Raw genomic sequence first — 17510 nt, forward strand, 5'->3', positions numbered from 1 at the left:
TAAGTAATTTAAGTAGTAATTTAAGTAGTAATTTTTTTATTTTAAAGAGAGAGAATGACAAGAAAAGGGACAGAAGGAGAGGAGAGGAAATCCTTAAGCAGACTCGCAACTGAACATGAAGCCCAATACAGGATTCAATCCCAGGACCCTGAGTTCATGACCTGAGCCAAAAACAAGAGTCAGATGCTTAACTGACTAAGCCACCCAGGCGCCCCTCTAGCTTTTGATTTAAAATGAGAGCTATGCAACTCTTCCTTTCACTTAGAGGCCAGTTTAAGGTTATTAATTGGCCTAATTTCAATAGTGGTATGTCTTAGGGAATAGGAAGACCCAGGGAGAGGGAGAAAGATAAGGGAATAGCTGGTCGTGGGGCAGTCAGAATACATTTATTGATTAAGCTTGCTATCTTATATGGGTGTGGCTTGTGGTGCCCCCCAAAATTACAGCGGTAACATCACTGCTGAGATCACTATCACAGATCACCATACAAATGTAATAATAATGAAAAAGTTTGAAAAATTGCAAGAATAACTAAAACATGACACAGAGACACAAAGGGAGCAAATGCTATTAGAAAAATGGTGCCAATAGACTTGCTCGATGCAGTGTTGCCACAAACATTCAGTTTATTTTTTTTTAAAAATGAGAACACAATATCTGCAAAATACAATTAATTGAGGTATGGCTGTATGAGGCTTAATCCAGAGGTTTCCTAAGGAAAGAGTTATATAAGCCATTCTTCTACATAACCCCACAAGATCACTTTTTTCTTTTAAGATTTACTTATTTATTTTAGAGAGAGGAAGAGAGAGCGCAAGCGCAGGGAAGGGCAGAAGAAGGGGAGAGAAACTTTAGCAGATCTTCAGTCAGCTCGGAGCCTGTCACGGGGCTTGATCTTTTGATCCTGAGATCATGACCTGAACTGGAACCAAGAGTTGGACACCTAACCAACTGTGCCACCCAGGGCCCCAAGATTACATTTTTTGTTTTTTAAGTAATCTCCACATCCAACATGGGGCTGGAACTTACAACCTCGATATCAAGAGTTGCACACTCTGCTGACTGAGCCAGCCAACCAGGCACCGCTCCACATTTCTTATCTTACTTATCTAGGGCATCTCCTTAAGGCTGAACCCTTAAAACACTGAAAGAAAACATCTTAAAATCCTCTGTCTCCAGAACTTCCTTTGGCAGTGTATTGATCATCAGTGTGAAATGTTAAGGGGTGAGGGGCACCTGGCTGACTCATTCAGCAGAGTATGCGATTCTTGATCTCGGGATTGTGAATTTGAACCCCACGTTGGGTGTGGAAGTTACTTAAATAAAATCTTTTTTAAAAAAATGCTAAGCGGTGAGTGTACTTAAAAGAGTGTCATTACTTTGCTGGCCTTAATGTTGTTAAGTATATAATAATGGCATCATAAACAGAAGCTTTAAAAAAAAGTCATTCTGAAGGATATATTGCCGTTAATTCATTTACTCAACAAATAACTATTAAGGAACTTCTATGGGCCAGATATTATTCTACACAATCCAAAGTTAATGATTTGAACCAAAGATTAAAGAATTGCACATTTTTAATTATCTGAATCTTTAAAAAACAAAAACCTGAGATTGACCACTTTGAACATTTGAGCATTTGTTGTACTTTCTAAAAATATAATTATTACTATTTAAAAAGGAATCATATACTGTGTCCCTATCTTTTAACTTAGCTACATTTCATTTAAAAATAGTTTCCCATATACTAGAATTAGTTGGGGGAGTACAATATTCAAATTATGTAGATAAATAATCTCTGTTCTTGGAGAGGTTTTCAAATTACATTCTATAAAAATTGAGTCTGTCAGCTGCTACACCACTGACATTCTTTAAAGTGGTCAGCGTATCTCTTTATTTGAGGGTATGTGCAAAGTGGTCTTTGGAGGTCAGCTTCGTTTTATCATTTGGCATGAAGTTGATGTCCCCTGGGGTTTGCCAGTTGGTGCTTCCATTTGACTGTGGTGGGACCCTTCTTCCTAAGCTGCTGAGGCCTGCTGCAATGAGGTGATACAGTGAGTACTAGGTTTAGCCAGTGATGGCCCAGTCACTTGACAAGGCGGGTGCACGGTGGTATGTGACATCTATATTTATAAACCACCATGCATATTTCCCAGTTTGGAGATGAACGTCTCTTCCTTTGTTCTCTCTTGTCCTGTTCTCATCTACATTACTTGTCATGAGCCCTGGAAAAAAAATTAGGGGTGAAATTACAATTTAAGGAAAAAAATATGTCCCATTTATTTGGGCTTTAATACGTTCATTCAGTAAACATTTGTCAAACACCAACTATCTCCTGGCACTGGAAAAAACAGTGCTATCTTCAAGGACTCTTGGCCTTTGAGAAAAGGAGACATGGGCTGGACTCTTAGGAGCCCATGTGCTAGTTGCTATGATGCAGATATTTCAAGGTTTAATGAAAGCCTCTGCCCCAAAGCGTGTAGGAGAGGGTCAGTTAAATTTTGAGCAGAGTTTGAAAGAAGGGTGGTTGTTTGTCAGATTGGCAAGCAAGGAAGAACATCCCAGGTAGAGGGAAGAGTATGTATAAAGCCTAAAGGTAGGGGAGATGAGGCTAGACCATAAATGGTATATATACGTCACAGTGATCTATGTAAAAGATATACCTATAGGAAATAGAGAGCTACTGAAGATTTTTTAATAAAAAGACATATCAGGATTTTTAAAAGATTGTTTTGGGAACAACTGGAAGCAGAGAGACCAACTAGGAGCCCATGACATTCCTGTCTTATGGGAATGAAGAGTTAATTATGCTCATTCACATACTGCTCCTGTCCAAATGTGTCATTAAGTGCCCTTAGTCCCTAGCACCCCACGATTATAATGATTGTCAGGTCTTAAACAAACTTTTGCTATGGTTTGTCCCTCGTGTGTCTTCAAAGGTAGTGCCTTTTAGCAGATCTCTGTAACAAGAGAGTTATTATTTTGAGTTTTTCAGTATGTGATTATCTTTAAAATGTTGATCTTGGGATGCCTACATGGCTCAGTCAATTAAGCATCCAACACTTGATTTCAGTTCAGGTCATGATCTCAGGGTTCTAGGATCAAGCCCTGTGTCCGGCTCTTCACTCAGCAGGGAGTCTGCTGGAGACTCTCCCTCTGCCCCTCCTGCTTGTGCTAGCTCTCTCTACAACGCTCCCCCCCCCCACTGAAATAAATTAATTAATTAAAATGCAGATATTTAGAAATAATATTTTTCTTATGTCCTTTCTACTTACCATAGCAGTCTTGTAAATCTTAACAGGCCTATATCAATCATTTTCCTTCCTGAGGAGTTTTAAACCACCTTTGGCTACTTCAAAGTGTCATTAAATTATTCCTTTTTAATCCATCTTTCATCATTTGCTTTTAGAACATGACACAGGGGTTTTCTGTTAGTCTGAAGACATTTTTAGGTGGGGAGAGAGTAAAGAGATAGAGTAAGGAAGCTCAAAAAGAGGGGAAAGTAAGATTTGAATGTGGTTTAAACATATTTGTCCAAAAGAACTTTTTTAGTCTATAGCAAGGCAAGATTTAGAACACAATCTTTTTTTTTTTTTCTGTTTAGAGAGCTGGTATGCCACAAAAATGTAGAGTATGTGATGTTATATCAGGACTGCTGAAAGCTGAGCTTAGTGTCTGCTCCCAGAGGCTTGAGAGGAATGTACAGGATTCAAAGTTTAAAATAAAAACAGCCAAGATACCAAGCTTTTAAAACATTGACCCTGATGATTGGAATTCAGTCAGGAGAACTTGTCTTTCTTGAGGAAAGAAATAAAAACACAAAACACTTTTAAACGTGGGAGAATGGCGTGACCTATTTGCATGGGCTGTGCAATGCTCATGGTTTCATCTTAACACGCCAATATTTCTGATTCCCATGTGGAAATCTCCATAGCTCCCAGGAGATCATATCCCACCATTTGGGAAAAGAAGCCACTATTAATTCTCTTTCTTTCCTTGCTGCCTTGGCTGTCCATTTTCATTTTGGAATGATGAGCAACTCTTCTGACTCTGTGTCCTTCAGTCTGGCAGCCGCTTACTGCACAATGGCTGCGTGTCTCACACAGTGCCAGGTACTGAGGAAGTGTTTAAAAAAAATACATACGCATGTTATAAAAGGCTGAAAATGCTGTAATAGAACAAAAGCACTAAGAGAGCACAGAGGAAGAAGTGATGGTTCCCAGTTTGGATATGGGGAGTAGGGAGGCTTCTGTGGAGAAGGGCCAACTGAGCTGGGCTTAGGACACAACACCTTCACTAGAGCAGAGCGGTAGAAATAAAAATACGGAGCAGATGAAAAGAACAGGAAGCAAATGCTTGTGTGGGGATGTTGACGAGAAATGGTGGTAGATAAGACGGAGAGCCTTGACCAGCTTGCTGAGGAGTTTGGACTTTATGCTAGAAGTGGAAGAAAGTGGCGTGATCAGCCCTCTTCTACCTCCTCTGATAGGCACTAAGCAGCTGCAGACAGTGATAGACTTTGTCTCACTTGCCAGTTCTGAGGTAATTTTTTTTAAAAAAAGCACTTTGGGAATCTGTTCCTTTTCCATGTCCATGATTATTTTTGTTTGTTCTAATTTGGAAGAGTGTGTGGAAAATGACATCCATAAAGCTTCTTCTAGGGACCACATTGGAAAGGCCAAGAATAAGCCCGTGTTTCTAGCTTTTTCATGTATACATTAATAGCTTCCTTCCTTTTTTCCTTCTCTCCTTCCATTCCCTTCAGCAAAACTCTTTGCTTGATCCTAAGTATACAAATGAGTCACAGTAGTAGGGAATCTCGGCAGGAACACAGATCAAGGGTTGTAAGTAGTTGAAGAGAAATGTTCACTACATATATGAGGTCCCAAGGAAAAAGACGTCAGTCTTGGGGAAACCATTCCTGGAAGAGGGTTAGCCTGAGCAGAGAGAGAGAATGTGAAAAAGCCAAGAGTGCTAAATACACTGCCAACAGTTTGGAAGCCCCAACTTCAGAGGCAAGATGAAATACTACAAGAAAAATAGGTACAGCCAGGGCGGGGTCATGAAAGGCTTGCTTTTTGTGCTCCAGCCAAGAAAATTCTGTCCTCGGGATCAAGTCCAAATTCTCAAGGACATATTTTTTAAGTGGAGGACTGCCTTGATCAGTTCTGGTGTTTAAAAAAAAAAAAAAATCTCTGTAATGACCATGTGGTGTGGGAGGCAAAGCTGGAGACAGTGATAACAGGCGACTGTCACAGTAGTAAAGCAAGGATGATAAGGTGCTGGCACAGTTCACTGCTTCTAACCTTCTTCATCACACTTCGTCTCTGAAAGGTCTGGGTCAGCAAGTAGAAAATAAAGGTTTGTTATAAAGCCTATTTCTGTCATGTTGTAAACAAACTATGGTTCTGACTTCTCACATTAGCTGAGGCAAAACAGGGCTGGGGCAGCTGGGGCATCCTTGGTGATGGGAAGGACACAGAGGAATGGAAAGATGTGACTAGAAACTGAGTTTACAGTTGTTTTAAGAATGGATGGTTGATTTTCTTTGTTGAGATATAATTTACATATCGTAAGATTCAGAGGGTACAATTCTATGAGCTTTAGTATATTCACAGAATTTTACAATCCTCACCAGTATGTAATTCCAGAACATGTTTATCACCCTAAACAGCAGTCACTCTCCATCTCCATTGTCCCCATCCTCCATCCTCTTTCTAGGGATTTACATATTTCTGGATACTTTATGTAAGTGGGGTCATACGATATGTGACCTTTGTGACTGGCTTCTCTCTTTCACTTAGAATAATATTTTCAAGGCTCCTACAGGAGGTAGCCTGTATCAGTACTTCATTTCCTTCGATGGCTGGATAATATTCATTTATCCATTCATCAGCTGATGGACATATGGATTGTTTCTCCTTTTTAGCTGTTAAGAATGTTGCTGAGAACATTTGCATACAAGTGGACATATGTTTTCATTTCTCTTGGATATGTATGTAGGACTGGAAATGCTGGATCGTGTAGTAAACTTTATGTTTGACTTTTTGAGTAACTGCCAAACTGTTTTCCAAGGTGACTGTACCACTTTAGATTCCTACCAGCAACGTGTGAGGGTTTGAATTTCTCCATATCCTCACCAACACTTGTCCGTCTTTTCAACGATAGCTAGCTTAGTGGAGGTAAAGTGGTATCTTGTGGTTTGGGTTTGTATTTACCTAATGGGTAGTGATGTTGAGTGTCTTTCCATGTGCTTATTGGCCATTGGTGTGTCTTCTTTGGAGAAATGTCTATGCAAATCCTTTGCCCACTTACAATGGATTATTTATCTTTTTATTGTAAGTTACTTATAAATTCTGGATATGTCTTATCAAATATAAGACTTGCACATATTTTCTCCAATTCTGTGGGTTGTCTTTTCACTTTCTTAAAGTTGTACTTTGAAGCACAAAGTTTTTAATTTTTATGAATTTCAATTTATTTTTTATTTTTTTGCTTGTGCTTTTTGGTGTCGTTATCTGCAAAATCATTGCCTAATCAAGGTTGAAAACACTGATTCCTATGTTTTCTTCTAAGAATTTTATGGTTTTAGTTCTTATGTTGAGATCTTTGCTATATTTTAGTTACTTCTTGTATAAAGTATAAGGTAGGAGTTCAGTTTCATTCTTTCGTATATGGATTATCTGGTAGTCCCAGCACCATTTGTTGGAAAAACTACTACTTCCCCATTGAATGTTCTTGGCACCCTTGTTGGAAGTTGATTGACCATAAATATACAGGTTTATTTCTATAACTCTCAATTCTAGTCCATTCATCTATATTTCTATTCTTAGTACACGCAATCTTTCATTTTTAATTGAAGTATGATTGATGTACAACTATTAGTTTTAGGTGTACAACATAGTGATTCAACATTTATAGACATTACAAAATGCTTACCAAGATAAGTGTAGTTACCATCTGTCATCATAAAGTTGTTACAGTATTATTGACTATATTCCTATGCTATACTTTTCATCTCTGTGACTTTATTTTATAACTGAAAGTTTGTACCTCTTAATCCCTTTCACCCATCCCCCAACACATAATACATACAATCTTGATTCCTATAGTTTTGAAGTAAGTTTCGAAATTGGGAAATGTGAGTTCTCCAACTTTGTTCTTCTTTTTTTCAAGATATTTTTTGGTTACTTTAGATTCATTTTATTTCCATATGAATTTTAGGGTTCTCTTGTCAATTCCTGCAAGAAAGCCAGCTGGGATTTTGATAGGGATTACATTAAATCTTCAGAACAGTTTTGGAATTGTTTCTGTCTTAGCATATTAAGTCTCTGATCTGTGAACATAGATGTCTTTACATTTATTTAGGTCTTTAATTTCTTTCAGCATCGTTGGTTAGTTTCCAGTGTATAAATCTTGCCCTTCTTTTGTTAAATTTATTCCTAAATACTATATTGTTTTTGATGATATTGTAAATGAAATTCTTTTTTAATAATTATTTTTTGATTTTTCATTGCTAGTGTATAGAAATACAGTTGTATACTGTATAAACATAGATGCATAGAGCCTCTCTGAGGCTCTGGATTGATTCCTTCCTCACCTCTCGCTAGCTTCTGGGGGTGGCCCTCAATCCCTGACATCTTCGGCTTGCAGCTGCCTTATTGCATTCACTGCCTCTTCACCACATGGTGTTTTCCCTTTTGTCTCTTTTTATATGAGGTTTCCTCTTTTTATAAGAACACCAGTCATATTAGATTAAGGTACACCCTAATGACCTCATCTTAACTTGATTATCTCCGCAAAGTCTCTATTTCTAAATAAGGTTATATTCACAGGCACCAGGGGTTGTAACTTCAACATTTTGGGAGAGAGGACATAATCCATCCCATAACAGAGCATTATACTCTTTCTCAGTAGGCCTCATTTTAATAACTTTACTAATTATAATAACTTTTATAAAAGTTCCATGGCATATTTCTCTGCCTTAAAAAAAATAATAATGTCTCTCCCCATTATACAATAAGCCGAAAAGATGTCGTTTTTCACAGGTGTATTTGTTTATACATTACCACACGTGTAGCTACATCTGTCACCGTACATCACTGTTTTAAGAGCATTGGTTATATTCGTTTTGCCATGCCTTTGTTCCTCGACTTATTCCCACTTATCTCCCACTCCCCTTCACCCATTTTGCCGAGACCCCTACCTCTCTCCCCACTGGCATCCATCCATTTGTTCTCTATATTTATAGGTCTCATTCTGCCTTTTGTTTGCTTATTCATTTGGGTTTTTCGTTTGTTTGGAAAGGATTAGATTCCGCTAATGAATGAAATTATATGTTATTTGTCTTTTTCAGTCTTATTTCACTTAGCATAATACCTTTTGTGCCCATTCCTGCTATCTCAAATGGCAAAACCTTATCCTTTTTTATGTTTAGTTTTCTTTGGTTAAATACCCAAGTGAAATTATTAGATCATATGATATTTCTATTTTTAATTTTTTTGAGGAACCTCCATTCTGGTTCCCACAGTGGCTATACCAATTTACATTCCCACCAACAATGCATGAGGGTTCTGTTTTGTTTACATCCTCAGGAACACTTGTCATTTCTTGTCTTTTTTGTTTTAGCCATTCTAACAGGTGTAAGGTAACACCTCATTGGGGTTTTGGTTTGCATTGCCTTGATGATTAGTGATGTTGAGCATCTTTTCATGTGTCTGTTGGCCATCTGTATGTTTTCTTTATTTATTCAGGTCCTCTGCTCATTTTTTAGTTAAATTGTTTGGGGTTTTTTGTTGTTGAGTTGGATAAGTTCTTTATATATTTTGGATATTAATCCCTTAAAAGATATATCATTTGCAATTATCTTCTCCCATTTGGTAGCTGGCCTTTTTGTTCAGTTGATGGTTTCCTTTGCTGTGCAGAAGATTTTTTTTTTTAATTTTGATATAGTCCCAGTATATTGTTTTAGCTTTTGTTGCCTTAGGAGACGTATCTAGAAAAAAATTACTATAGCTCATGTCAAAGAAATTACTGCCTGTTTTCTCTTCTAGGATTTCTGTGGTTTCAGGTCTCACATCTAGGTCTTTAATTCATTTTGAGTTTATTTTTATGTATGGTGTTAAAAGGTGCTTCAGTTTCATTCTTTTACAGACAGCTGTCCAGTTTTCCCAGCACTGTTTTCTGAAGAGACTATCTTTTTCCCATTGTATATTTTTGCCTCTTTTGACATAGATTAATTAATCATATAATTGTGGGTTTGTTTCTGGGTTCTCTATTCTGTTCTCCTGATCTCTGTGTCTCTTTTTGTGTCAATACTCTACTGTTTTGATTACCATAGCTTTTCAGTATAATTTGAAACCTGAAATTGTGGTACCTCCAATTTCGTTTTTCTTTCTCAAGATTTCTTTGGCTATTTGGTGTCTTCTGTGGTTCCATACAAATTTTGGTATTATTTATTCTAGTTCTGTGAAAAATAGTGTTGATATTTTAATAGGGATTGTATTGAATCTGTAGATCCTTTTGGGTAATATAGACATTTTAACAATATCAATTCTTTCAATCCATGAGCATGGAATATCTTTCCATTTTCTTTATCAGTGTCTATAAGTTTTCAGAATACAAGTCTTTCACCTTTTTGGCTAACTTTATTCCTAAGTTTTTGGTTCAATTATAAATGGGACTCTTTTCTTAATTTCCTTTTCTGCTACCTTATTACTAGTATACAGAAGCACTACCAGTTTCTGGGTATTAATTTTGTTTCATACAACTTTCCTGAATTTATTTATTACTTGTAGTTGTATTTTAGTGAAGTCTTTAAGGTTTTCTATGTATAGTACCATGTTGTCTGCAAATGGTGACAGTTTAACTTCTTTACCAATATGGATGACTCGTTTCTTTTTCTTGTCTGATTACTCTGGCTAGGATTTCCATTACTATGTTGAGTAAAGGTAGTGAGAGTGGACATCCTTATCTTGTCCCTGATCTTAGAGGAAAAGCTCTTAGTTTTTCACCACTGTGAATGTTGTTGCCTACAGCTTTTTTATATATGGCCTTTATTATGTTGAAGTATGTTTCCTCTCACCGAACTATGACAAGTGTTTTTATCATGAATGAATGTTGAGTTTTGTTAGATGCTTTTTCTGCATCTAATAACATAAAACGTATAATTTTTATCCTTTGTTTTGTTGATGTGGTGTTTGTGATTGATTTGTGAATAGTGAACCATCCTTGTATCCCCAGAATAAGTATCACTTGATCATGGTGAATAATCTCTTATTGTTCAATTCAGTTTGCTAATATTTTGGGGGGAATTTTTGCATCTATGTTTATCAGGGGTATTGGCCTGTAGTTCTCTCTCTCTCTCTCTCTCTTTTTTTTTTTTTTGGTAGTGTCCTTGTCTGCTGTTGGTATCAGGGTGATACTGGCCTCATGTTTATTTGTATTATCATGTATTTGGAAGCTTTCCTTCTTTTTCTATTTTTTAGACTAGTTTGAGAAGAATAGGTATTATCACTTCTTTAAATGTTTGATAGAATTCACCTGTGAACCCATCTAGTCCTGGACTTTGTTGGGATCTTTTTTTTTTATTACCTATTCAATTTCATTTTTTGTAGTTGGTCTGTTCAGATTTTCTATTTCTTCCTGATTCAGTTTTCAAAAATCATATGTTTCTAGGAATTTATTTATTTCTTCTAGGTTGTTTAATTTGTTGGCATATAACTTTTTGTAGTATTCTCTTATATTCCTTTGTATTTCTGTCATGACAGTGTTACTTCTCTTTTGTCTCATTTTATTTGGGTTCTTTTTTTTTTCCGTAGTGAGTCTAGCTGAGGGTTTATCAATTTTCTTTATCTTTTCAAAGAACTACCTCTTGGTTTCATGTTTTTTTCCTTTGTTTTTTAGTCTCTAGGCCATTTATTTCTGCTCTGATCTTTATTAATTCCTTCCTTCTACCCCTATGGTTTTGTTTGTTCTTCTTTTTCTAGTCCCTTTAGGTGTCAGGTTAGGTTTGTTTGTTTGTTTTTTTATTCAAGCTATTTCTTGTTTGTTGAGGTAGACCTTTATTGCTATATATTTCCCTCTGGGAACTGCATTTGCTGCATCCCAAAGATTTTGGATTGTTGTGTTTTCATTATCACACATCTGCATTTTATTTTCTTATAAGTGCAAGTGAGGCATGTGATGCTAGAAAGGAAGCAGAGTAATTGGTTTTATAATTAGGGCTTGTAAGAGATGTTCAAAAGTAGTATTGCTCAAATCACAGTTTATATGCCCCCCCAAATAAAACAGAATGATAAGAGTTTGTGAAGGATATTTGGAAGAGCAGTTGACTGTTCATAAGTATTGTTCTCCTTATCCCAATCACAAGAATTTATACACAAACCAGTTTAAGACCAGTGCTAGAATCCATCTCTGTGGTGAAATAAAATAACATGGTTTATGAAATCATATTCATATGTGTTGAATTGAAAATGACAGGTGCTAAATACAATATAGTGAAACTTTGGAACAAAGTTCAAAAAGCAGAATGGTATCTTCTGAGCATCAGTTTAGTGGGCCATTGCTAGTTTCAATTGTTTTTTAAAATGCTTCCGAGTATTTTTCTTAATCCACAAATGCTTTCATCTCTACTCTGCCACAATGAAATTATTTGAGTGTCTGTCACTCTTTCATATTCAGCACCCTTGGAGGCAGGAGTAGAGAATCTCAATTCTTTTTGTTGTTGTTGTTGTTGTTTTTTCCAAACAAAGCCCATTACCCTCTTCTCTGGCATGGAAATGCTGAGACATTGTTCACAATTTTTTTGCTCCCACCAACCAAGTCTTTCGTTGATTTTCTTCAACCATTTTGAATTAAGGCATTGACTTCTTATACTCTCATGACCACATCACTTGTTTATCCTTGAGTTTCAATTATGTAACAAGAATAAAAAGTTGACTTATTTTTCTTTCTTTCTTTTAAAACAATACAGGGCAATCTAGAGCAGCCATGATACCACCCAAGCATCCAAGGCAGCCTAAGGGAACTTTGGATGATGGCATTGTCTTCACTGAGAAAACAGACCAAGAAGCACCTAATGCTTCCCAACCTACGCCACCCCCACTGCCAAAGAAAATGATCATAAGAGCCAATACAGAACCAATCCCCAAAGACCTCCAAAAATCCATGGAAACAAGTCTTTGTGTAATGGCTAATCCCACCTATGATATTGACCCCAACTGGGATGCCAGTAGTGCTGGCTCTTCCATCAGTTATGAACTCAAAGGACTGGACATTGAGTCTTATGACTCCTTGGAAAGACCTTTGCACAAGGAGAGACCTGTTCCCTCAGCAGCAAACAGTATCTCCAGCTTAACCACTCTCAGTATTAAGGATAGATTTTCCAACAGCATGGAGTCCCTGTCTAGCCGGCGTGGTCCCTCTTGCAGACAGGGACGAAGCATGCAGAAGCCACAGAGACAAGCACTTTATCGAGGACTTGAGAATCGGGAAGAAGTTGTGGGTAAAATCCGAAGCCTTCATACAGATGCCTTGAAGAAACTGGCTATAAAATGTGAAGACCTCTTCATGGCTGGACAGAAAGACCAGCTCCGTTTTGGGGTGGACAGCTGGTCAGACTTCAGGCTAACCAGCGACAAGCCATGCTGTGAGGCAGGCGATGCAGTTTACTATACAGCTTCATATGCAAAAGATCCACTTAATAACTATGCAGTCAAGGTAAGAAAATATTATAAATCTGATTTTAATCTTACCCAGCACACTGTTATTGGGATGGGTCTGTTCTTCTTTCCTGCATTCCTCCATTCAGCAAAAAGTTACTGATCATCTATCTACTTTACACCAGATATTATAGTAAGCTGTGACTGTTTTCAGAGGCTACTTGTAAAAATACATGCCTTCCACTCTATTTCTGTCTTTATTCTCTAACAGATAAGAGACCCTTGTCTGCCCCTATTCTAGGACTCTTCTGCTTCTTGGAGAAACATTTTTATAGAGAAAAATAACCAGTATTTGTTGATGTGCCAGGAACATTATTGGTGTTACATAATTTGATCTTTATATCAGTTTTATGAGATTAAGATCTTTTTACCTATTTGACAGATGAGGAAACTAAAGCTCAGACAGGTGAGCTGATTTGCTTAGTGTCACACACCTAGCAATTAGGAGAGATGGGATTTAAATACAGATCTCTCTGATTCTATAGCCTGCACATTATCCATTTTGTCACATATTAATTTCTTAACTGTATATTACTCATTACAGACAAATCACTTCTTCAAGAAAGCTAAAACTCTTAACATCAAGAATTCTTGTCCAATTACATTCACTATAAATAATGCATAAATTTCATGAATGTAATAAATAAAGCATGGGCTTTGTTATATTTCCAATTTCTTTTGTCTCAAGGTATTTTTTTTATTTCTCTTGATTTCTTCTTTGACCCATTGGTTGTTCAGTAACATGTAGTTTAATCTCCACAAATTTATGAATTTCCCAGTTTTCTTTGTATACTTAATTTCTAGTTTCATAGCACTGTGATCAGAGAAGAAGCTTGATAAAATTTCAGTCCTCTTAAATTTATTAAGTCTTGTTTTGTGGCCTAACATATGATCTCTCTTGGAAAATGTCCCATGTGCACTTCAGAAGAATGTGTATTCCTTTGCTTTTGAATGGAATGTTCTGTATGTATCTGGTAAGCCCATCTGGTCTACTGTGTCATTTAAGGCTGATGTTTCTTTGTTGATTTTTTTGTCTGGATGATCGATCCATTGATGTAAGTCTCCTACTATTATCATATTGCTATCAATTTCATCCTTTAGGTCTGTTAGTGTTTGCTTTATGTATTTAGGTCCTCCTATGTTGGGTGCATAAATATTAACAAATGTTAAAGCATCTTGCTGGACTGATCCTTTTATCATTATGTCTCTTAATGCAGTCTTTGTTTTAAAGTCTATTTTGTCTGATATAACTACTGTAGCTTTCTTTTGGTTTTCATTTGTATGGAATATCTTTTTTCATCCTTCACTTTGAGTCTGTATGTGTCCATATATTGAAAGTGAGTCCCTTTTAGACAGCATATAGATGGGTCATATTTTTTTACCCATTCATCCACTGTGTGTCTTTGGATTGGAGAATTTATGCATTTACATTTGAAGTAATTATTGATGGGTTGTGCTTATTGCCATTTTGTTTGTTGTTTGGGGGCTATTTTAGTAGGTCTTTTCTCTTTCTTCTCTTGATCTCTTCCTTTGTGGTTTCTTTCTTTCTTATTTTTTTTAAAGATTTTATTTATTTATTTGACAGAGAGAGAGATCACAAGTAGGCAGAGAGGCAGGCAGAGAGGGAGGGGGAAGCCGGCTCCCTGAAGAGCAGAGAGCCCGATGTGGGGCTCAATCCCAGGACCTGAGACCATGACCTGAGCCGAAGGCAGAGGCTCAACCCACTGAGCCCCCAGGCACCCCGCTTTGTGTTTTCCTTAGTGGAATGCTTATATTCTTTTATCTTTTGTGTTTTTTCCTTTATGGTTACCATGAATTTACATATAACAACTTACATCTATAAAAGTCTATTTTAAGTTTGTTACAACTTAAGTTTCATTCCATTGTAAAGCTCAAAATCATTACTCTTCCATCCACATATTTTATGGTTTTCTTTTTTATTTTATGTTTTTTGATGTCACAGTTTACATCTTTTTATTTTGTCTATCCCTTATTGTTGTAATCATAGTTATTTTTACTATTTGTCTTTCAGTCTTTATACTGGCTTTATAAGTGATTGATCCACTAACTTTACTATATGGTTATCTTTCCAGTGATATTTTTTCTTTAATATGTGTTCTTGTTACTTGTAAGGCCAGTTTAGTAGTGGTTTTTGTGGGTTTATTTGTGTATGTGGGGTTTGTTTTTTATTTTTTAGTACTTTGAATATACAGTACCATTCCCTTCTAGCTTGCAAAGTTTCCACTAAAAAATCTACTGAGAGTCTAATGGGGGGTTTCTTGTATATAACAAGTTGTTTTTCTCTTGCTGTTTTTAATATTTTCTCTTTGTCTTTAACTTTTGACATTTTAATTGTCTTGGTGTGGGTCTCATTAGCGTTCCTCTTATTTGGAGCTCTCCAGGCTTCCTGGATCTGGATCCGTTTGTTTCCCCAGGTTAGGGAAATTTCCAGCCATTATTTCTTCAAATAAGATTTCTATCCCTTTCTCTCGTTTCTTTTTCTAGGAGCCCTATGATGCAAATGTCCATTTGATACTGTTTTCTACATCCCTTAAGCTGTCTGCACTTTTTTCTTTTTTGTTGGTTTCTGATGCTCTGATTCAGAGAATTCTACCACCTCATCTTTGAGGTGATTGATCCTTTTTTTTTTTGCTTCATCTAGTCTGCTGTTGAGCCCCTATAATGTATTTTTTTAAGGTTTTATTTATTTGAGAGGGAGGGAGGGGAAGAGAGAGAAAGAGAGAGAGAGAGAGCATGAACAGGGGAAGGCCAGAGAGAGAGGGAGAGGGACAGGTGGACTCCCTGCCAAGTGGGGAGCCCAGCATGGGGCTCAATCCTAGGACCCTGAGATCATGACCCAAGCCAAAGTCAACCAACTGAGCCACCCCGGTGCCCCAGAACTCCTATAGTGTATTTTTTATTTTGTTATTGTATTTTGTATTGTATTGTATTGTCAAGAGACAAGGGTCTCTTGTGTGATACTGGTGAGCTGGAGCAAAGCAGAGAGAAAGCACCAAGATGGTATCCATAGCCTCTGTTCCTTTAGAGCAGCTCCCTAGGCCACTTAATATGTGCCAAACCTGAAGTCTGCCCCTCAGGCCAATGTTCCAGGACAAGCAAAGTGGCCTTCTTCACAGAAAGGCTAGGAAGTGTGCCTCAGACCACTCTCTGTACAGGGCCCTGGGAGTAGAAGCCTGCCAGAAACTGTTTCTCTGCCACAGTCCTGTGGGACTCAGGAATGCAGGCTCCCGGCCACCAAAGCCAGGTGATCTAGGAACATCTTCTGGGCAGCAGCCATATAACCTGGGACACCAGACAAAAACTAGGGCACTGGATGTGTATACAACTCCCTTCCAGGAGATCCTGGCACTCTGGAGCTTGGTAGAGGGTGCGTGGAAAGATAGTCCTAGTTAGCTAATAGGTCTCCTTCACAGAAAGGCCAAGCTCTCTTGGGGTCTGTTACCTATTGCTTTGCTCTGGGAGTGGTCGATTTTTAAGAACTTTTTCTCCTTTGGTTATAGTTCTATGGGATCCATGAGCATAGCCCTCAGTGGCTGCCAAAACCAGATGATTTAGGGGTGCCCCCTGATAGTAATCACAAAATTGAGGGTGCCAGACAGGAGGATAAGCTTTTTTTTCTGGGTGATACTTATCATTACAATCCCAGGGGACCAGAAACACAAACTCACCTGACCTCCAAAGCCAAGCAGTCAAGAAGCATCCTCTAGAAAACAGCTATAAAAATAAGGCCACCAGACACCCATAAAAGTTCCATTCTATGGAATACTGGTGCCCTGGAGACTGGCAAAGGGAGAGCATGAAGATGGTACCTGCTAGTCTTTGTATGGACAAAGACAAAGTGTTCCAGCTGACTCCTAGATGTGTGTGTTACATTAGATGTCTGCCCCTCACACTGGTGCTTTAATATGAGCAGATGAGCCTCCTTCACTTTAAGTTCAGACACAATTGGCTGCCTCTTGGGTAGGGAAGTCCCAGCAGGTAGGCTTTTTAAGAGGGGTTTCTCAGACTGCTACATTACAGTCTTGTGGGTCTTAGCCCTGTTGGGTTTCAAAGTTAGATGTTTTGGAGTGTATGTTTTAAAGGTTGTGATACCTGATGTAGGATTTAAACCCTTCATTCCTCAGGGAGAAGCTCCAGGTTTTGAGTTTTCTCCCTGTTATAGGATGCTGCACCAGGGGTAGAGTTTATGGCAAGATTGTGTCCTATTCTTTCCTACCCATGTCAGTGTGGTTTTCCTCTTGTTTACCCATGTGTAGTCATCACTCAGCCAGCCTTTGGATTTTTTTAAGAGGAAATTGTTCCATATGTGGCTGTAGACTCAGTGTATCCATGGGAGGAGATGAATTCAGGATCTTCCTACCTTGCCATCGTAAACTGGAACCCAATAAAGAATGGACTTCAAAGTCCAAAAGATCTGGGTTCATGTCCTGGCTCTGCTACTTAGTAGCTTTGTCACAAATTGCTACTCTAAGTCTCAATTTCCTTAGCTTTAAAAGAGGATAATAATGGTACCCATCTTTGGGACTGTTTGGCTAAAAGAGAATAAAACATCCCTGATAAGGGGCACCAGGGTGGCTCAGTCAGTGGAGTGTCTGCCTTTGGCTCAGGTCATGATCTCAAGGTCCCACGTCTGGCTCCCTGGTCAGTGGAGAGTCTGCTTCTCTCTCTCCCTCTGCCTTTCCACCAGCTGGTGCGAGCTCGCTCTCTCACTCTGTCTCATGCTCACTCTCCATCTCTCTCTCTCAAATAAATAAATAAATCTTTAGA

At 37.9% G+C, this 17510-nt stretch overlaps 1 protein-coding gene across 5 annotated transcripts in view; it reads left to right on the forward strand.

The window, feature by feature from the left end:
- Nucleotides 1-17510, forward strand: part of PEAK1 (pseudopodium enriched atypical kinase 1) — a 305386-nt gene that overhangs the window by 264922 nt on the left and 22954 nt on the right. For all 5 annotated transcript variants that reach the window (XM_082735956.1, XM_082735954.1, XM_082735957.1 and 2 more), the window contains one exon: nucleotides 11975-12720. In XM_082735956.1, coding sequence (XP_082592082.1) covers nucleotides 11975-12720 — 746 coding nt within the window. The remainder of the gene's footprint in view (nucleotides 1-11974; nucleotides 12721-17510) is intronic.

This window comes from Mustela nivalis (assembly GCF_964662115.1).
Source record: "Mustela nivalis genome assembly, chromosome: 6".
Taxonomy (NCBI): Eukaryota; Metazoa; Chordata; class Mammalia; order Carnivora; family Mustelidae; genus Mustela; species Mustela nivalis.